We start from the raw sequence: 23,321 nt of genomic DNA on the forward strand, positions 1-23,321 counted from the left end.
AGTAGAGACGGGGTTTCATCATGTTGGCCCAGCTGGTCTTGAACTCTGAGGTCAAATGATCCACCGGCCCTGGTCTCCCAAAGTGCTGGGATTACAGGTGTGAGCCACTGCACCTGGCCAGGCCCCAAAGCATTTCTAACTACATTCTCATTTGACTAATACACAGAAAAGCTGTGGTGGTTACAAAACAATGAAAACAATGGCGCTGGTAAGAGACCAAATCTCCTGTCCCAAAGTTCACTGCATTCACCATGACCATTCTTTGTAGAATCCCCCTTAACTTGGAAGGTGCCATAGTACTGATCAACCACCAAGAGAACGGAATCCTGTAGAATAATAATGTTGACAACCTAGCTGCTAAATATATTCCCTCTCTAAAAAGATCTGAGACCTCTTGCCATTTGTTTCCGTGCCTTTTTCAAATAACAAGAAATTATGGAAAATTCTGGATTTTCCAAATATTCTCATCCTTAATTGAATCTCTTGGTATCTCCTCTTATAAGAGTGCAGAGTTTCACCTCTTGAATTAGTGTACCAAGCTGTGAACTGTCTCCCAAATGCATATCCTATGGGTGGGAAACAATGAAATGGAAAGGCTCTAAGAAATGGCACCATAAAACCAACACCATGCTACAGAGTTGCTCCTTCATATTGACAGCAAATCAGAAGTAATTTTCTACCTAAGTCAGATCTTCATTCATTAGTTACTTCACAAGTTCAATCCAGTTTCTCAAAACGCAGTAACACAATCTTCCAACCTAATTATCTTCATTGCAAGAACTTAAAAGCTTTGCTGAGACACATTTCTTTCTGTGTCAGACAGGATCAACGTCAAGTGAGCAGGTTGGGTAGACTACATTCTGTCCAATGGTAAAAGGTGGACAATTTAGGAAATAATCGTTTCTTGCAAGGGAGAAATTTCTCCCTGGACACCAAGGGAAACCTCTGGTAAATAAACATATAAATGTGTATCCACTTACAATTGTGCTTTAAAAAACAGAATCTCAAGAATACCCTATAAATAATACTTCTGAAATTCTGCAGAATTGAAAATATTACAACCTGAATGATTAATAAATTTAATTAACTGAGAAAAGTTTAGGGCTCAGCAGGAATTTTTAAAAATAGAACACAAGATAATTTGTAATGGAAATGCCATCCCATATCGCTGCCACTAGGGAAAATGATGGATATTTCCCTATAAATTATCATGAGGAAACAGTTGGTTTGTTTTGATGGCATTTCAATAGCTCATTCAACAAAACCCCAAAAGCTTTAGTCCAAAAACAGTTCACTTTCATTTTTTTTGACAATCAAAAGGAATCAACTCACATTTTCAACCATTTTTTTGTAGATTATACTTGGGGAAAATACCTTTCAAAAACACTTTTTGAGTGAATTTGTAAGCAAAAATTAGTAAACAGACAAGCAAGACTTCTTATTCCATAGCTCCGTCTCAACTCAAGTTTAACTTTTAATTATTTCCTAAAATTCGTCACTGCTATTAAGCTTTTGCTTTGTGAGGTAACCAAGTTTTCTTCCAATACTGTTCACTCAACTCATTTAATTCATGCCCTAGGCCAATAACACATCTACTTTTCCAGCTGCAATAGTTTAATAGCTTAAATTTCTAAAGTAGATGGCATTCTTTTCTCTTTCAAAAACCAGTTCTGGCAGTGATTAAAGTAAAGGAAACTGAACGCTTGAAGAGCTTCAAATAAGTGGCGTCAGAATTCATGTGTCACATATAAACACAGTCATATATAATGAAGGGAAATACCCAAATCACAGAATCCAGTTTAGGCAACATAACCACAGATATATTTTAAAACATGGAGAGTCAATCAACAAGTATATTAATTCATTTTAAATTTGTTAGGAGCCATTTATGAGCAAGTATAGATAGCACTGCAATTCGCCATTCATGAACTGAAACCATACATAAGCCACACAGAGACTCAATGTACTTACCTTATAAACTTGCCCGTATGTTCCATTTCCAACAAGTTCCACCAATTCAAAGATCCCTGCGGGGTCCTGAAAGAAAATAAACAATAAAAATTCAAACAATATTCCAGGCATTGCCTTAATCAAAAGCAAATACTTACCTAAATTAAGCAAATAAATAACTTTAGCTTACGGGGTTCTCATGTGTTAACATTTAATACTATCAAAATTTTAAAATTTAAGTCAGCTGCAGCTATGAAATTAGCCAAGTTCCATTTTCTTTCCATTTTACATTTCTATGAAATGTGTTTAAATCAGGCAAAAGGAGATGCTTTTTCAAGTGAAATAATAAAAAAGAATTAACACATTTCTCACTGTCAAATGGAAACACACTTGCAGGAGCTACATCGAGATAAAGTGAAAGACTCATCATCCTGAGAAGGTTCTAATGTTCTAGGATGTTTCTCTTTGAAATATCTGAGCTGTTCATTGTGTTGAGTGAGCCCTGGTAGTTAAGAACGGTGTTCCTGCATTGTGGGGCAATCTTACCTATGGCCGTCAACAGTTTCCAAGGGAAAATAGAGTCAACTTAACTACCTGTCTCAGAAAGATTTTCTTTGGATTCATCTCTCTTCTGTAATACTGCTTCTACAAAATATACTTTTGAGGGTAGCCTCCAGTTCCTGTAGTACCTGCTGAGTAACTGCAGGATTTAAAATGCAAACTAAATTGGAGAATTATTCAAGTTCTTACCACCAATCAGTTGTCTACTAACCTCGGGAGTCAGCTAAATGTTACAGTGTTCAATAAATATCCAATAATTACTGCTATTATAACTGAATTAGTATCCCAAAGAAGTTGAAAAGAAAAATCAAAGCCTATAAAATTCTATTCAGAGGCAGAAATTGACTTTTACCCCTTACTGATTCCTAACTGGACAGAAATTGCTTCTTTAAAGGCATAAATCTAGGAGTCACAAACTTAAATGTCTGCAGAGGCCAGGCCAGTAACATAAACAAGTAAAGTGGTTCAGTTGGGGCCTGTGGCAAACTGAGCAACCCCAGCCTCTTTGAGGGAGGTAGGATGTGGTGGGGTGGAGTTTACCTAGTTGGAGCCAACTGTTGTCTTGTCAACATATTAGCACAATATTGCCAGGTCTAAAGATTTTTCAAGAGAAACTGAACATTGCATTTAATGTGAGATCTCCTATTTTTTAAGTGTTAGGCATTTAATTTAAAAAATATTCTTAGGAACAAATAAAAATAGACTGCGCTTTTGGCCTATCTCTACCGGACACTTACATGAGAGCAATGCCATATATTATTACAATGGGTAGCTGAGAGGCAGGCAGGGAACAGCCTGAACTTCAGATTCAGACAGACCTGGGTTAAATACCAGCTGTGCCTCAACTAGCTATGTGATCCTAGGAGACCCCGCGAGAGCAACATATTGTCTGGGCCTGCAGGGATGACATCTACCTAGTCATGCTCTTGTGAAGAATAAGTGTGGGCTTTGCACAATGCCTTGCACGTAGTCAGAAATCTATTAATACCTAATAGTAATCACTTTTAAGCTGAGAAATTCCACACCACCAGCAGGATTTAATAATGGGGGAAGGGGAAAATGAGTTTCTCTGCTATTCTGGGGAAAGGGAAAAATGAGTTTGATCTGACAAGTCAGGATGCTTTAAAGTCCAGTCTGTGGTAAATCAAACTCAAGAAAAGCCCCTGGGTAGGTGCCTTCAAAGATTCCACACAGAGAACAAATAAAAACAAAAACAAAAAGCAAACAAAGCACCCAACAGATTAAACACTTAGTCACTGAGAAAGATTGGAATTAGCACTACATTACCCACTCTTACGAAGCCAGAAAGGCAAGAAACCACACTCCATGCTCATGTCCTGAAAACTCCAGAAGTCCAGAAGTTCCAGTTATGCCCCACCTGGTCTGGGAGGTGTGGTTCCAGACAGAACCACAAAACTGGAAAACACTGTTAAGGGACTAAAGCTCTGAGTCGACCAACACCCCATAGCTAAAAGACACTGTCAAGGCCACCTGGGAGGCCTCAGGATAGGAAAGAAAAGTTCTGTTGGTTAAACTCCTAGGCCATTAGAGCAGCAGGTTTTATTACAAACGGAATTAGAAAGAAATGAGGAAAAGAAAAAAAAAGCCCATAAATGGTGGCAGCTGCTGTTTGTTTCTAAGCTGTGCTTCCCAGTAGTTTGTTTGCTTGGTGGTGTTTCTGCAACATATTTGGAGAGAAGTTCTACATTTGCTTGAAATATCTCAATTGTGTTTTCAACATTCATTTTTCTTGACTAAAAAAAAAATAACAAAAAGAGAAGAGATACAGGACAGTGATGAATGGCTGCCTCAAGGAACCTGGGAATCAAATAGGGATGTACGACGACGGCAGGAGCACAAACAGGTGCAGAGCAGGGATCAGCTTCTACACCCAGGGGTCACTCACCTCAGGGTACCTTCTCAGAGCTGGGGTTAGTAGGTAGGTCTCAGGAGGATCTAGACAGCTGACTTGTGATGCTCTTTTCTCTCCTTGAATAAGCTATTCTTGGGTATGTGTCACAACCAATCAAAACCAAGGAGGCTCAATGCTGAGCCTTTAGTTCAAACTGCTAGGAGAAGGTTTTCGCTGGACACATCCAAGGGCCTCTGAAGCGAAGTTCAGAGGAACTAAAGAGTTCCACTGGCAACTGGCCTTGCATGGGCAACCAAACTGGAAAGAATCATATCAGATGGGTTCCCCAGGAATAAACTCCGAGACTCCCTGAGATTTACACTGTGTGAGTTTATTGGGGTATGCCTCAGAATCAACACCTGCCGGGGAGGAAAGGAAGAACTGGACTGAGCCGAAGGAAGAGCTGAACTGAAATGTAGTGGTAACAAAAACTTCATCTGATCCATGAGAGCACTGGAGCTAGGAGAGCCCTTCAGAATTATCCTACCTGGAAGCATCAGGCCTTTGAATCCCACCTCCATTGACTAGTCATTGCATGTAGGCTGCCCCCCAATACCCATCCCAGAGGTAACAATCTTAGGTGAAGTGACACTGTTCAGCTGAGGACATTTTTCAGGTGAAAGTCATCCCTAGCTACCTACACTCCTAGCAGGTGGACAATTGAGTGCCCCAGCAGTGGAGAACTGAGCTCTGTGTGACATACCACAACATACACTACAAGCATCATGGCTAGAAATGAGGACCAGTTTGGAATTAAGAGAAGTCTATAAGCATCTACAGTCTACGGTATCCTGAGAGAAACAAAGCAAAATAGCATTAAGAGTCACGGTATTTGCAAGAAGGGGACTCTTTGAAACCCTAGACATAGAAATCAGAGGTATTACTCAGTGACACCTCAGTACTGACACTAGGCTCTCTTCTTTCTTTCCCCTAATCCAAGTGCCTGGAGAGCTGGGTGTTTGTGAATAGTCTTTCACACAAATGCATTTCATCATTAGTTACATCCTTGTAGAATTGTGATATAGCTTGAACAGTATAAGCATTCAACTATTTTCTCCATTCTAGAGTACATCTAAAGTAGTTTCCCCAAAAGGTCACCATGACCTCAATTTCTTACACGTAGTGGTCGCTTCTCAGTCCTGTCCTAGTTGTCCCCTTTTGTACTCCTGAGCATCATCACTCCTGTTAAAAATATATCCCCTCCACCATCTATCATACCTCTTAGTCTCTCTCACAGATTCTATATTTCTTCTGCTCACACCTTTGAGGTAGACTTCCCCGAAAGTTCCACCCTTGTCCACCACTCCCCTAATTTTGTTCACTAAGTGTCAATGATCTTATCTCCAAATGTCCACCACATCCATCTATTCCACTCCATTCACACAACAGGCTTCATCATCTTTTTCTGAGACCATTTGCTTTTAGTTCTTTCTGCCTTCTAAGCTATTATCCATACTGATCTTTCTAAAATAGACATTTCTAACCATGACACTCCATGATTTAAAATAATACAAGATACAGTTCAAACTGAAAGTCAGGTCATGTCATTCTTAGGCCTGGCCTCCATTCCCAGCCTCGTGTTCCATCATTCTGTGCTATAACCAACACATGTCCCTCATGTTCCTAACACACCACACTCAGCTCTTGGTTCATACTGCCCATATGCCAAGATTATTCCTTCTGCTTTCTTTCTGAGGCAAGCCCATCCTTGAAAGCCCAGCTTGCTGCCTCCTTTCTGAAGCCTTTCTCAAATCAGCGCCACCGCCGCTTTCTCTGCAGCCGCAATATGTTGTGCACGGCTCTATGATAACCATTTTCACATAGTGCTAGCCTCTCTTACATTTCTCTCCCTTGATGAATTACAAATGCCTCAAGAGCAGGCACTGTAACATATTTATCTTGGTATTTTCAGCACTTAGCATGGTGTCCAATACATAACTGCTAGATATAACTATTTACCGAATAAGGTTGATGTCCCACTCCCAATTCCTCAAGACATGTACAGTGGAAGTCACAAAAAAAGGGATCAGAATGTAGAGCCAAAGGTCTAGCAAACTTACATCATTTCTTTTAAATCTAGACAAGTTGTTCTACGACTGTGCCCTCTATCCTCCTTTCCCCAATCCCACATGGACAAAGCTGTCACATGTAAAAGCCCCTGTAGTATTCCCAGCTCTAACCAAATAAAATCCATAGAGCCTGTTGTAGTAAACTGTGCCTCACGTGCATTGAGAAGTCAGGCTGTCAGAATGTGGCCAACAGAATGTGCAGCAAGGAGAGGATGCTGTACCTAATAATCATGTTACAAAGACAGGAAAGCTAAGAGATAAGAAATCCACTTAATTCTCCCTCTTGTGTTTGCTTAGCTGCTCTTAAAGCCAGGATGAGCAGCATGGAAGAAAGTTACATACACCAAGGAGAAAAGAGCAAATCATTGACATTTACCAAAGTCAAGAATCCCTGTTGGCTACACATGCCTTTATTCAGATCTTAACCTTTGCTGGGAGGCTGAGAAGAGAATTTAATTCTAAGGTAGAGTAGTTTACATTATTTCATAATGAAATATAACTACATATCAAAAGGCAGGATATTCCTTGAAAGAAAATGTAATTTTTCAGCCAGTACTGATAAAAGCAAACTTGGTTAGTCATGACAATAAAAATTACAGTAATAGTGAACATTTCATGAGGACTTATGTGTCAGAAACAATTCTAAGCATTTTTCATGAATAGCTCATTTTATCACAGCTTTATCAAGTGGATGCTATCATTATCTTTGTTTTACAGATTAGGAAACTGAGGCACGGAGGGATTAAATGCTTACTCAAGGTCACACCACTAATGAGCAGCAGAGCTAGGATGTTGACTCAGATGGTCAGACTCCAAACCTTGAGTTCCTAACCACTACCCCATCAGCTTCATGGAACCGTAATTCCCAGCCCTTGATTTACCAACTGGTAGCTCTCTAACCTTGAGCCAGTTTCAGAACTGCTTTGAACTCAGTTTCTTCATCTTTAAAATGTGGACAGGATTACCCCCCTTGGGAGCTACTAGGAGAACTGTGAGCGTCTAGACTAGCTTGGGGCCTGATATGTAATAGGACTTTAATAAATATTCATTTTCTTCCTCCCTTTTCTTTTTCATCTTTGAAAATGAGTTCATGTAATAAACAAATAATATGCCACAGTATAATTCAGTCTGCATTTTATAGATTTTCAACTAAAAAAGCCAATAAAACTAATCTGGCCAGTAAAGGAAAACCTATTGCTTTTCAACCAATAATATTACCCACCACATGCTTAGCAAACAGAATCAGATATTTATGGACAAATGTATGTCTCTTTAAAAATTAGTAAGACAACTGAGAAGGCGCATTAAGTTTTGGGGGTTCCTGGGATGTTGAAATAAATACTTTTTCTGTCAGCTAATGAAATTTAGATAGCATTGGCAGGCTCAAGCCCAGCTTCACAGCAAAGTGGAGAGATTTAAGATCTAGGGTTTGATATTCCCTGCCACTAAGTTATGCTTTAATTCCTCCAGGTCCTCTGAATGATACTGGATTTATAAGAACACTAAATAACACCACTGGGCTAAATCCCAAAGATTGAAAAAGGCAAACTTAAATCTATAACTAGGATGATGATTTCCTTCACATCATGAAAGATGATACATAATTCTTCCCAGTGCCTCCCCACTTCTTTTAAAATGAAATTGACACGGATCGTGAGCAAATGGCCTACACAGACTCTAGACAGCCCTCCTCCAAAATGCCTTTTAAAGACACAGCCGTTCTGTGACAGAATCTTTCACTTGAGGCCACCAGTCCTTTGGCAGGGTAAAATACACCCAACAGAATATGGATGGCTGATAGTGCTCCCAGAATGACTGCTACCCCCGGATTCCCTATTGACAGCTGCCAAACGACTGTGCTTACTCTAAACTTACAGGCCTTAAAAAGACCAAAATGTTATTTCTTTTAGAACCATATTTAGCAGCTGTTTTGTTTGGTTTCAGCCCTAACTGACAAGCATATGCTTACAAAAGCAAAACAGAACAAAGAAAACAGGAACAGTAGGAGAACTCTCCACATTTATCTTGAGCCTTCAGGCTTTTCAACACCATCTTCGAAAGTACAGCATTAGGAAACTGTGCTGACTCAACAACCCCCGGATTCTAGTTTATGCTGCACTCACAGCCAGGCAAGGTCCCTCAAAGGTAATTTTTTACTTTAACTTCCCGTCTTATAAAGCAGTAGAGGTTTGCAGAGTCAAAGGTCTTGCTTTACACAGTAAGATTTATTTAATCCCTGGCTGCTACCTGGCACCCTCCCTAGCCACCTACTGTGTGTTATGCACTGTCCAAAGTAGAGGCAGTGGGGTACATGGCCCCTGCTTCATGATGCTTCCGATCTAAGGAAGGAAGCAGACATGAACAAAATACTACACATACACAGTGATTAGATCATCATAACGACAAGCAGCATATAAGAAAAGGTGCTCCAACAGTATTGATCCAGGAGATCTGGAATATAGCCCAGAAGTGTATCTTCATTAACCTGCCAGCCCAAAGAAGGCATCTCAACGGGAATAGATAATTCAAGTAAAAAACATAAAGATAGATAGATAGATAGATAGATAGATAGATAGATAGATAGATAGATAGAGATATATATGGATATAGCTAGGTAAAATACTGATTGTTGATTTTTCTTACTTGATCATCAGTGTAGGACAAATTAAATTATGCAAACCTATCACAGGACTGGTACAAAACAATTAGTGTTCAAGTCTGGATTCCACTCCTTACTAGTGTTCTTTGATCCCTCATATTCCAGTTTTTTTTCATCTGTAATTTGGGAAAATGCCCTTTGGCCTGCATTTTTACAATGTCGCATCCTACATATGAATGTTCTAGGTAACTCCCCAGCTCCCCGTGTCAAGCATCGTCTTTTGGGAAGGGCTGTCCTGAGTGTAGGCTGACTCCAGGACTCCATCTGCTCCGATAGAGCTGTTCCTGGCTAGTACTGGTATCCTCTTACCAATACCAGCTCCTCAATGACCAGCTGGCTCCTGGCAGAATCAAAACATAGTCACAGCCAAGCCTCCAGGAACTGACCCTCGATACTGGTAGCTTCCTGTTTGGCTTTCATCTCTCAGGACAGGGAGACTGGAGCCTCCTCACCTCCTGTTTGGTTTGCAGTCTGCTTAATTTCACCTGCTAATGTGCAGCAGCCAGCAGTGACACTGCTTTAGATCACCCTGCCCCTGCTCAGCTGCTTCACTCAAGACCCTGCAGCCCCAGCCTGTCCTCACAAAGGCAGCTTTTAGAACTGGATTTGAAACATCACTTCTCGGATTAATGGCTACAAAACCTTAAGCTGTACAACAAGCTATAATAGACATTATCACTGTCATTGGGATAGGCCATGGCCTAAATGCTTTTCATATATTTTCATATTTCATCCTTATAGCAACCTGAGAAATAGGTGTTACTAACCCCAATTTTCAGATGATAAAACTAAGGCTTCAAGGAATTAAGTAACTTGCCCAAGATTAAAGTGAGTGGTAGAGAGAGCAGCCAAGACCAGACTGTAAAGTAAAGGTAAAAATACCTCTCGTGGAAGATGGTTCTGAGAATCCAAAACAACATACATACAAACAACATACATACATAAAACAACATACATAAACAACATACATAAAGCATTTAGCACAATGCATGGCAGTGCTTAATAAATAATGGCCACTGATATATTGCTGTTGCTGGTGGTATTATGAAAAGTTTCCCAAGGTGATGACAGCATTGGTTCATAGTAGAGCCAGGATTCAAATCCAGGTATTTTGAATCCAAGTCTATTATTACTCATTTCCCTACAAACAGCCAATGCTGAAATTAACTTGGGGTTACGGGGATGCTGAAGGCCTTGTGGGTTAACAATGGAGCCAGAGAATGGGCAGTGACCTCAGGACAGGCAAACACAATGAGCCAGGTGGCTGAGAATATACACGTTGTCTACACCATGGTTGCTTGCTGTCCCTGCCTCTTATCAGAGTCAGAAGCCCCAGAAAGGAAGAGCAGACAGGCTCTCAGATTTCCATCGAAAGCTAGTTTCTGTTTTTCCTACTTTGCCATTAGCTAGGATGAATGCTAATTACTTTAAGCTAACCAGTTAATTGACAGTGAGAGGCGGTATAGCATAATAGTGAAAACCACTGTCTCTACAGCCAAAAGCCTGAATCGAATCACAGCTTCACCATTTTCTAGCTATATGACTTTGGGCATGTTATTTAATCTTTCTATGACTGTTTCCTCAACTATAAAACAGTGATAATGGTAGTACCCACTTTGCTGGATTATTTGATACAATAATTAATATATATAAAATGTGTAAAGCAATATCTAGCATATCATAAGTGCTTAAAAAGTGTTCGCTAATAATTCTTTACTCAAGAAAGAATAACTTCTTTACTCCAAAAATGAATAACTTTTATTGGTTTTGTCCACTGCAGTATCTCCAGTACCTCGGATCGTGACGGGGACATCGGAGATACTCAATAAATATTATCTGGATGGAGCAAGTCCTCACATCACCAGTTCTACCACCGATAGCCACAATGCAGTAAGGTCTGCGACATTTGCAGTGAGCATTTCTGAGATCATATCAACAAAATATCTCTACCCATTTTACAGAAGAGCAAAGAGAGGCCCAGACAGGCTCTATACATTTGTGCAATTACAGGTTTCTCCAGCAAGAGAATTTAGGTGATTTATCTGAGGTCTTATCCTAGTTACTGGCAGAGTTAAATCAAGACCTATGTCTTTTGACTTCTTGTTTTTACCTCTGTTCAATTTAACCCTTTGGTAAACCAACAGAATCACCCATTGCCTTTCAAAAAGTGGGCCTGGAAAGGAAGGAAACAGGGACAGTAGATAGGATGGGCAGGCCCTGCTGTTCTTTTGCAAAATCTAGGTAGGTGGGTTAAGAAATCGATTTCATTCATTTCCAGAACTGATGTAAGAAGATTTAGTGCACATGGCCAGTTTGACAGTACATTTAGTAGGCCACATGCATATATATCAGCATAAAAGATACATAATATTTTCAAAATATATTTTTCTCGGTTCACAGACTTAGCATATTCATACTCACAACTAGCTCAGTTCAAAATTATTTCCTTACAGATGAAAACAAAGAATTCTACATAAATTGATTATTGTCTACTAGCTTACATTGCATAAATAAGTATATACAACTAAGAATATAAAACTAAAAAGAGAACAATCCAAGGACTTCTTGTAACAGTGACTTGAATATTTTTTCTGATTTTGGTGCATAGCACAGCTATTTTAATCCTTTGTCAGCTGCTGGGATTCACTGGCCAGCCCTTCTCATGCTTCTTGACCTGAAATTCCCGAGTCACGACTACAAACCTGCTTGTGCACACAAGGAATGCACAAGCCCCAACTGTGTGTTCAGAGACTGTTTTCTAACACATTCAGAGTCAGAGAAAGGCACAACAACTCCATAAGGCAGGTTAAGAAAATTCTTCAGGGTACTAAGCCACAAGACAGATATTGGACAAGGATAGCTATCTCCACCACCTCCTGTAATTTTTCTTATCTCTCCTAAAGTCATTTTAAAAAGCATACATGCAAGCCGGGCACAGTGGCTCACGACTGTAATCCCAGAACTTTGGGAGGCTGAGGCAGGTGGATCACAAGGTCAGGAGTTCAAGACCAGCCTGACCAACATGGTGAAACCCCATTTCTACTAAAAATACAAAAATTAGCTGGGCGTGGTGATGCATGCCTATAATCCCAGCTACTCAGGAGGCTGAGGCAGGAGAATCACTTGAACCAGGGAGGCGGAGGTTTCAGTAAGCTGAGATCATGCCTCTGCACTCCAGCCTGGGCGACAAAAGCGAAACTTGGTCAAACACACACACACACACACACACACACACACACACACACACAAACACACACGCGCGCGCGCGCGCGCGCGCGCGCAAGCTGCTCTAAAGGTCAATATGCATATGACCACCCCGACCCCCGCCCTCTGCTCAACCTGGTCCATTCCCTCCCATCATCAGGTTGTTGCAGAGATTACACAGCTGTTTGGGAAAATGTATCATACAGTTTACAAAGATTTGCAAACATGGGATCCTTCCAGACCTGTCAGGACAGAGTAACTTTCCAGTATTTCCGGCAACACGAGGTGGAAATGATGGGAACTAGACTAGCAAATATTTTGACCTTTTGCCTTTTTGAAGATACTTAGATGAAGAAAAAGATAGCAACTGTAGGAGATGGATTTAAAGACAAGAGCTGGTTACCTAAATAATTAAGAAAGAAAGACTAGGAAACAATTCAAGGTTCTATTTTGGAAGAAGAGCCTTAACAGGACCATTCCCCCAAAGATACTCATTTGCCACCTGCTTACAACAGACCAGTGACACGTTATTTGCTTGAAAGCATTTTCAACAGTTCTTCGTATACCTATAAGCAACCATGAAGTTGACCACAGGCAGAGGTGAAACTGGTAAAAGGGACCTAACCCTACTCTAAGTCTAATAGAAGTATGAGGCCCCCTTTACCAGCTGCCTACTTGTCCCCACTCCTCTTCACAATACAGGGAACTTCCTTCTTTGCCTCTTTGCAGAGGAAACCTCTGATGAAGGCAAGAATTGTGCACACTGAAAAGGGCAGGGTTAATGCCTTTTGGCCAAGGGCCCAGGACTTTTCTATGAGTAGGGAAATACTGGCTGGTTGATTAGATCATCTGTTACTCTCCCATTTCCAGAGAAGGGTGAGATGGCCCAGAGCCATATAGGAATAGCCAGGAGCCCAAGAATAGCTACCTGGAGCCGGGGCCTGTCATCTGGCAGAGGTACAAACCAATCTTAGTCCATCACTTGGTGTCACCAGTAATAGTACAGATGGCTGGTCAACACCAACTCTTTTAAATCTCATACAGATGTTAATAACAGGGCTTCATTTGCATCTATTTTTTTTTTCAAGGCTTTTATCTCTATGGCTGGGCCACCACGAAGGACATACAAGTTTGTTTGCTTGCTTATTAGTTTTGCAAGGCAGATAATATTTTGGAATGGGGCCTTTATACCATCTGTTCAAGGATCTAAAAGCTTTTTGGCAGACTCAAGAAGCTAAAGCCAATCCTTTTGTCCCTCCAGATTTCCATGGGTGTTGGGTGTTGAATTTCCACTGTCAAATAAGTTTGGGAACACTAGGTTAAAAAGATGAGCAGGTTAGGGGTTTCTTTACTGCAAGGCCTCTCAAAGCTTTTAATGTGTTAATGTACCCTGTGAATCTCCAAGACTGGGCAAAACTTTTCACATTTTCCTAACTTGTCTGGCCACAGAACACGCTTTAAAGAAACTTTGTGTCTCCTGTAAGTGCTGACATTCTGCAGAGCATAGAATGGAAAATGACAGTGTATAGAACAATCTTTTCTCTGTCATTCCTACTTAACTAAAGCTTGCATCTTAAGTTACTGTAACAGAGATGGATCAACGCCACCCAATATTCATTCTCCCCTTGCTCCTTAACAAAAATTCCAATTTTATTTGGGAGGCAATGCACCCAGGTCAAAATCTACATGCCCTTGTCCCACTGAAGCTAGGAATGAATACATGACTAAATTCTGGTCAATGGTATGTAAGCAGAATTACTGTGTGGGGCATTCAGAAGGGCTGCCCAAATGGAGCTGACTTAGCTAGCTGGGAGAAGCCTTCTTCTGCCTTCCTCCCTCCTCCTTCATGCTGCCTGGAATGTAGATGTAATGGCTAGAACACTACAGTCATTTTTGATCCTGAGGTGAATTTAAGAATGGAAGCCTTATGCTAAGATTGTTATAGCAGAACAATAAAATGATCCTATGGTTTTGATGACCATGGAACTACCATGCTACCACTAAGCTGCCTATGTCTGAACTTCTTTATCTTGAAAGAGAAACAAACTTCTATCTTCCTTAACCCACTAATATTTGGAGTTTTCTGTTTGATGCAGCTGAAATCTAATTGATTTACCTTGAAGTTTACTGTTCAGATATTTTTATTCATTTATGTTTAACTAACATTCCTTCTTTAAAGTACTCTTCTCCATCAGCCTTTCGATCTTTGGTAGAGGTGACAGTCACTATGGTTGTTGGAAATTTTTTTTTTTTTTTTGGAGACAATCTCGCTCTGTCGGCCAGGCTGGAGTGCAGTGGCACGATCTTGGCTCACTGTAACTTCTATCTTCTAGGCTCGAGCAATTTTCCTACCTCAGCCTCCAGAGTAGCTAGGATTACAGGCGTATGCCACCATGCCCAGCTAATTTTTGTACTGTTAGTAAAGACAGGATTTCGCCATGTTGGCCAGGCTGGTCTCGAACTCCTGACCTCAGGTGATCCACCCACCTCGGCCTCCCAAAGTGCTGGGATTACAGGTATGAGCCACCTCGCCCAGCCTGAATAAATGTTCTATTTCTCCTCCTGCTGGCATGTTATAGGATGGCACTTCCCTCTCCCTCTTGCAGCTGGATGGGGCCACATGATTTACTTTGGCTAATGAAGTGTGCATGGAAGTGATGTTCCACTTCCAGATGGAATATGTGACTGACAGTTCAAATCATTGTGATGACTGTGGAAGCATATGTGGACCTGATGCCTACGTTAGTCTGGTACTTGGGTAACTGATGGATAGAGTCCTCTACTGACCCACTCTGGGCATGTGGCATGGTCAAGAAATAAACTTTCGTTATATAAAGCCTCTAAGAGAGTTTGTTACCATATCCTATCCTACCCTATTCTGACTGAAAGAATAGAAAAGACCAAAAACTGATGATAATAATCATGTTGTATAATGCTTTGTAACTTTAGAAACAATATTTGAGAAGAACTGCTTCACACTGAATATCTCCCCATGCCCCAGACATTATGCAGGGTATTTTGCAAAGGTTATTTTATTTCATCTCTGCATCAATCCTGTGAAGTAGATATCTCACGAGAGGAAAAAAAGCAAGGCTACAAGAGCCTCCAATGCCAAAATATACATTCTCCTCACTGTCTCCCACATGCAATATCTGAAGGCCCCAGAAACAGTAAAATCCCTTCCAAAGCTGGCTGATGAAAGACCATCAGCCAGAATGATGGGAAAGACCAGAATTTTTACAAGGTGCCTACTTTTTCACAAGGCTGACTACACCTACATGGCCTAAACCAGCGCATGCTGGAGCTTGTAGTCTCTGCACACCACTGAGGGCAACAGAATTGCAAGTCCTCGACTGCTCTTTTTTGAATGCCTTTGAACTCAAAACCTGCTTTTTGAGCCACTGTCAAGGTAACCTAGCAGCTGAGAATAACTAATTGGGCAACGTTCTCTGACTGCTGGCATGAGCAGTTATAATCTCAGCATCACTGTGACAACCTGACTGGAATGCTGGTTATTCACACAAAGAAAAACCGGTCTCCATTCAGACCAGAACTGCGTTTTGTCTTTGTTCCAGTTTTCCCATTACAAGTTGCTACTGAAGGAACAATGCTTTCCTTTTTTAAGAAGAACATGTATTACTAGTCTGTGCAAAAGCAGCATTTTCTTAGCCCAAAAAAAATTTGGAAAGGGGGGGAAAAAGTAATATATCCTATATTGCCACAGGCAAAGAAACTATTAAAGCTCTACATAAACAACAGTAAAGGTCTTGTTGGAGTAATTCTGTGGCCTTTAGCCAGGTCACAGAATTCTGTGGAGATGTCAGTGGTGCAACATGGGCAACAGATGACTAATAACTAGATTACATTCAATCAATCAATGCACATTTCCTGAGCACCTACAATGTGCTACCACAGACACACTCCTCTAAATCTCTCAGTGATTTCCCGGTCTACTCTGCTCTCCCATCCAATCTCAGCCTCCCTTTAAAGCTACAGCACACCTTTCCCCAGGCATCAGCTACAGTCACCAGCTCACCATTCCCAGAAGATGTTCTGTAAACTGCATTCTATGTCCTTGTTCCCTTTTTGTTCTTGCTATCCAAAAAGTCCTTTGGTCCCATCTTTGTCAGTCAAAGTCTTACCAGTCTTTTGAGGTCTGACTCAAATCACACTTCCTACCTAAGTTCCTCCCATTACACTCCATTAGAGTAAATTCCACATTAAAGTATATCCCAGAGATCGCTTTGAACGTATCTGTCTTACTGCACTTGGAAGGCAACTCGCCAGGGAGCAAGATCGGCGTCTGAAGAAGGCTTTACCACTTCCAGTTGTGTTATTACCTAATCTCTTAGAGCCAAAGTCTCTTCACCTATAAACAGCATGCTACTCAGACTGCACCCATGACCATCCAACTCACCTGGGAACCTTGTTGCAAATGCAGAAACCTGGGCCCTGCCCAGACCTACTGCATCAGGATTAACATTTTAATAAGATTCCCAATTTATCCCAATGCATATTAATGGTACCAAAGTATTGATAAAATCTACCCAGCAGAGGTATGATGAGAATGAGGGGAAACTTATGGAAAACATTCAACAGGGAGTCTAATACATAAAGACTCTCACTAAATGAGGAAACTACTACTCTTTATATCCAACAAATGTATGGTTAAGTTGAACTGTTTGGTGTTTTAAAGGATTCAGATATTTATGGCATGAGCTGGCCCTCAAGTGACGTGTCAAATTAGTAAAAACAGATCAAAATACATGAAATATAAATGAAGAGAAGCAAAAGAACTGTGTTTTAGAAGAGCACATGACTGAAAATGACTTCATCGTTTACAATTTTCCTGACATTGAACAAGGCCACTAAGATTTTTTAGCCTTTGATTTCTTTTCCTATCAAGTAGAAATAAGAATAAAGGCAGCCTGCTTGCCTCTCAGAGTTGAACTAAAGTTATTCTAAAGTTAAAATGAGCTAAAGAGAATGAAGGAATTTTGCCAAATACAAAGAAATGATTAAGTCAGTGTTTATCAAGTAACACTAAAATACAATATATCCATCACAAACTGAGCTCACACTCAAAGGTGGTCACCCATGGAGGGCACATGGAGGTCAAAATGGTACCTTAAGGCCACTGGTTTGAGGATGGAGTTTTAGTGGAAAGAATGAAGAGTGAGCCAAATGGGACAAGTGGCTCTGCCTTCTCAGTGGACTGAGGTACTACCACTTTGAAAGTGGTAGAAAGATACTGAGGTATCTACCACTTTGAAAATACTGGGATAGGAGTGGGAGGGGACACCAGCTGGGCCCTAGAAGAAAAGGAATTCACACTTGGGGCCCTCTCAGCTCTAGGGGTTAAGAGAGAACCCAGAAGGGAGTCTCACGACCGTCAGGGCAGAGGCCTGTGACTAGAAGGAGGTGTGTGGCAGCCACGCTGATGAGGAACACAGAGGGAACATTTGCTGGAGGAACCTCCATCATCTATTTCTCAAGAACCCTGCTCAAGAAAGGAGAAAAGATGGAGTTTGGGATCTCTGCTCTAACGAGCCGGACAGGCAGAACACAATGTAAATGCAAAGAGAGTTCACACAGGCAGGAAATCAATACAAACTGACACAGTCAAGCAGTACTGAATGGAAAAGGTGGGCACCAAGCTAGACTTTAAAAGACCTGCAGGATTTGGGTACGCAGACGGGGATATCAGTAGAGGAGATAAACTTGCTTTGTTAATAGTATTATTTTAAAAGAACACATGTTAATTGCATGTATCATTTCTGTCAGAAATGATGGAACAATCCGATCGCTTATAGGACAGCATATGCATTCAGGAAACTTTAAATTATTTCTAGAAGTCATGATTCCATAAGCATTTCATAAGGCAAATGGATTTTAAGTATTAAACACACATGGCTATGACAAAATGGCAGACATGCATGGGATAAAGAATATAAGCCATTTTTTTTTTTTGAACAAAATGTTGTTTGAGGTCTCACTTCTCACAGGCAAATGAACAAATACATAAATTACTCTGATGTAATAACTTGCTTACATCCATATTCCCCACTCAGCTATGCTCCTGATCCTTCCAAAGCTGAGGCTGGGCTTCCTTCACGTTAGTATCTTTAGCTACGTGCACTGGACCCAGGCTACAGCGGGCCCTTCATAAATGCTGGTTAAGTAAATAATTTTACCAAAATCAACAACAAGAGAATATTTGTAAGTTGTTGTTTACTTTTTCTTGGTGAAATAAATAAATAACTACGAGAGAGTTGAATACATATATCTTCACATCATTAAGATACAAATATACATTCCTCTGAGAGTACCAGCTGGGTCCCAGAGAATCTGTGAAGCTGCATTCAACCACGGCATATCTTTTTGGAATGCCTATTTTCCATAAAAACTTTGGTGTTGGTGGTGTTTTTTAATATGTCAAATTAAACATGAATAAGTTTTTATCAAGTTTAAAAATAAAACACAAAGATGCTAACAAATTTCAGGTGTGCAGTGGAGGTTTCTCCGTCAGTCCACTAGAATCTCTAGGGTTTCCAGTTTCCTCCTCTTCACCCACAGGGATGTTTTGCTAAAGACGTTCAGAAGTGTATTGTTCACCTCTACCATTTATAGCCCTAATTTTCAAACACAATAAATGCTTCTTATTTCACCTCTACTCATTCAGAATTTGCAATTACTGAAATTAGAGCTGAATGGCAGTTTAATTGTCTACTGTCCATATAGAATAGATTTCAAGAAAACTAATAATATAAAAAAGGAAATCTTATTTTTAAAAATCTTCAGTCAAGCATCATTCACATCCAATCACTTGCTAATTACAATTAGACATCTCTATCAAAGCCAGTGTTCTCTACTACAGCTGGTGTTCTAGGACTTCTGTCGAAAACCTTTGCTATTCCAGGGTTTCTCAGTTATTGTCTAAATCTAAAAGGGAATAAGATCCTTCACAAATTATTATTTTCTTACTTTTCATCAATATAAAATGTCCCTGCTCTTCCCAGTTCTCTGCACTAGTGAGGTTTTTCTATGAGGCAAATAATAGAGCAATTCTATTTCTTAGAGAGATGGTCACACTGGTGCTAATTAAATAAGCTGAACATGTTTGCTTTGTGCACTTCTCAGTACATATTTTACAATCTAAAAGTTTGAAAAAAAAATAATTTAATCATTAAGTGGGCAGCTTCAATTTAGAAGAATGAGGAAACAGATATAAGCAACCCAACAACTAAAATATCAGTTCCCTGTCCTAGGAGTGGTTCACAGCTCAGAAATGAAGGCTTACTTGAGAGCCAGATGTGCAAACCTACAGCCACACCTCCAAAACCTGACATCAGCTCTCACACCTTCCACATTTTGTTTCAAATCTTTCTAGGGATAGTTCTTTCAAAATCCCTCTCATGTGCCCTTCTCAGTCACTATACGCAAATGCTTTTATGAGATAAGAAACTTAAGGAGTATATGTCTGGGGATATTTTTAGGAAGAGATGGATTTGGTGCAGCTGATTATTAAGTCAAATAATGAATTAAGAATAATGACAACAATTGAAGTGTTGAAGACAACAATTCAACAATTGAAGAAAGATTACAGTAATCTTTCTCTCTTGAACACAACTATTTGGCTTAAATCAAAGCCACCTGTAAGACTATGAATTTCAAACCACTAGAGTGAGGCATATGACATTTCTAATTAGCACTGGCAAGAAAACATTCGTTCTCCCCTTTGCATATCTTACAGGTGAGGATAGAGTGATTCTAAGTTCTTGGGAGAAATCTGCAGTTAAAATGGCCTAGTGGTTCAGAACTTGGACTCCAACAGAACTAAAATAATGACTGTACAATCACAAAAATACAGGCGAGCAAGGAGTGTGGGGGGTAGGTAGGTGGGGGGGGAGCAGATCTTTCCAAAGAAAGATTGCTGCCAGTGAACTAATTGACTATTTAATGTGTTTATTTTACTTGACTATCTCCAGGACTGATACAAAATAATTAAACAGCCTGTATGTATTTTGGTGTTTTCCATATACCCTAAAGTACTCAGTACAAAGACTGGCCTGGGGCAGATCTGGCATGACTGCCCTCAACTTCCAGTTCTAGTGCCATCTTATCCCTCCCTAATCAATTTCCTCTGGGCAGAGATGTTCAACAACCACCACAGAAAGACCTGGCTTAGAACCTCATTTTTATAACACATAACAACTTCCCATTGACACACATTATTGAATAAAGATACTCTTCTGAAAAGATTAGGGGTTTCTAAGAAGTAATACAAAGAACACTTGAAAATGTAGTAACTTACCTATTTTTAAAATTAGGAAGGAAAAGATACAAAGAGCACTGGCCATTGTAGAAATCACCTCAGTTTAAAATTCAGGTCCTGCCACATGTTAGCTATGTGACTGAGCAATCTGTGTTACTTTGCTGAGTTTCCCAATGTCTTGGGAATGACAATGTCTCCCACAAAGGGTGACTTCTTCCCTACTGCTTCAGCACACACATAGGCATCCTTGCACACACACTACCTCCGTGTTCTACTTAAACTGCTTTCAGTTAGTCTGTTCACAAGCAACTTCCTTAAAAAGTGATTTCCACCTTGAAATCAGAGTAAGCATCGTGTACACAAAGCCCTTCCTAAAACCCATTTCCTCCCCAAAAGCACAGCTTAGTTGCTTCTCCTTTGTGTTCTCACAGTATTTGACTATAGCACTTGCCATGTATTGTAACTATGTGTTTAAGTGCCTAACTCCACCTCTAGACTGCAAGCTTCCTGAAGTATATATAGTTTTTGAATTTTATTGGTATCTCTAGTTTTTAAACAGTATCAAAACTGACAGTAAGTTCTCAGTGTTACACAAAGGTGTTAATAGCAGTGTTCATTTCTTGTACACTTACTATGTGCTAAGCACTTACATGCATTTTCTGTAATCCTGACATGAACTCTTTTAGGTGGACATTAGTATTTTAATTTTATAGAAGAGAAAACTGAGGCTCCAAAGCAGCAAATAAGTGATTAAAGTCAGGATTTGCCCAATCTCCAATCTGTTCACAAGGGATCTAGCACAACCACTTGTACTTATTAGGTCCTCAAAAATGCCATCTTTTTTCCTACTGCCCAGAAAATAATGGGAGTTTGACTTCTGCAATGGGAGTACCAGAAACTGTGTCCATTGGTGCTGGCTAACACTATTACTTAGAAAATTTTGATATGAAAAGCTCATTTCACCAAATTCTGTGTCAGCAACCATAAACAGATTTTTCAATTGCACATTAATAATTCCCAAAAATATTTTCTGAGTGCCTGCTCTATGCCAGTTCTGTACTGTACACTAAGGATCTATGAATAAAAAGTCAAGACCCCAGTCTCAAGAAGCAGACACCACGAGGTACCAACATTTGTAGAGCACTTGCTATGGAAACTTCAGAGCGCCTGGGAGGACATAATCTTAATGGACAGATGTTACATGCCCATTAAGCCCATCATTAGGGGATCCATGAATCATTTAACGGAACATAGAGTAGCCTGTTCTGTGCCATGTATGTGGCCACAGAAGATTCTTTTAGGAAGATAATGTCCTCCATTTGCCAATGTTTGTGTTAAAATTGAAGTGCAGCCAGCCCACAGGGGTACTCCTACCAGCATGTAATTAGGGGATTCATCAGGGTTTCCAATGAAATGGCAATATGGCAGCCACATAGTGAAGCAGAGAGCATCAAGACATAAAAGCCATTCATTATTGACACTTTACAACAAATTCCCTGACAACCTTTCCCTGGAGAAGTCCCTTGTTTCTGCCAACCCATTACATCTATTTTGAGGCTGGCAATCTGATGTGCCTCTGCACGCAACCCCAAGAGGCACCCTTCATATACAATACAACATGATACAAATACATCTTCATTGGTTCCTCTGGAGCTGTGTGACAAGGTGGTCCTGACTACCAAAGTAATTAAGGTTCTCATGCACCTTCAGTTGCCAAGCCATTATCAGCACATTTCATTTTCAGGGAACATGTGAGGCCTCTGAGCCTTTGTGGCACGAACTGACCAAAGGGGAGCAAAGCCTAGTGAATGAGGTGCCTCTTTCTGCCCAAAAGTGCAAGTGCATGATCACTTATATGGAAGAGATCCCGAGTAATTACTCTCGGCACTTTTGTTTAGCTATTAAAATGCCACCCAACTGTCAGACCTTCACTCAGTGTTAATTACTGCCACACCGTGTTTGAATGCAGCACAAGTGAGACTAAAAGTAGAAAATAAATAATAACGATGCAAGATTACAGCCTCTTTTTGTATCTCTGGTTGCAGTAACCACCTTCGATCTCTTTTTAAGGCCTTTCGTTCTCACCATCATTCCCTCGTGGACTGAGCAATTGTTTACAAATTGCAAATGCCTATGAAGAGCTCCTATTTCACAAGGTCTCCCACACAGTCACTCAATTAATGGAACTAAATGCCTTGGTTAGGTTCACAGAAGCTGCTGAATAACTGCCATGGTGCACTTGGCATTTGCCTTCAGAGGAAGAACATGATGCTGGGTGATGTTGGTGATCTCACCTCTTGGTACATTAGCTTTCAGCTGAAAGTTCAAGGCCGTCGAGCTGCTTCCCTGACTGGCAGAGAGGGTGCGTATTAACCTCACACCTATCCTTCATGATATAACTGTACTGGCTTATTCTGCTCTTGGACTGGAGCTGTATTTTATCCAGCAGTTCTTAACCTGTGCCCACTGATGTTGTGAACCTCCTAAAACTAGATACTATGCTTTATGCATGTGTGATTCATAGGAAAGGCAGCCCAAACACTGATCATCGGAAAGAACTCTAATATCTAGAATCTTAGTTGACTCTTCAACGGTCCTTCAACACAAGCTGGGCAAGTGTATATTCACCTCCATTTCATAACAGAATAAACAAATGCTGAGCTGTGACTTGCCTCAGTGACCTGAGAATAA

The 23,321-nt window shown here is 40.4% G+C and overlaps 1 protein-coding gene across 6 annotated transcripts in view; it reads right to left on the minus strand.

Moving 5' to 3' along the window:
* Window positions 1-23,321, minus strand: part of LOC105465735 (TRAF2 and NCK interacting kinase) — a 410,880-nt gene that overhangs the window by 320,325 nt on the left and 67,234 nt on the right. For all 6 annotated transcript variants that reach the window (XM_071091238.1, XM_011714344.3, XM_011714334.3 and 3 more), the window contains exon 2: window positions 1,972-2,037. Coding sequence is in view for 5 of the 6 variants with exons in the window: in XM_011714344.3 (XP_011712646.1) it covers window positions 1,972-2,037 (66 nt within the window). In the remaining variant the exon portion in view is untranslated. The remainder of the gene's footprint in view (window positions 1-1,971; window positions 2,038-23,321) is intronic.

This window comes from Macaca nemestrina, chromosome 2 (assembly GCF_043159975.1).
Source record: "Macaca nemestrina isolate mMacNem1 chromosome 2, mMacNem.hap1, whole genome shotgun sequence".
NCBI lineage: Eukaryota > Metazoa > Chordata > Mammalia > Primates > Cercopithecidae > Macaca > Macaca nemestrina.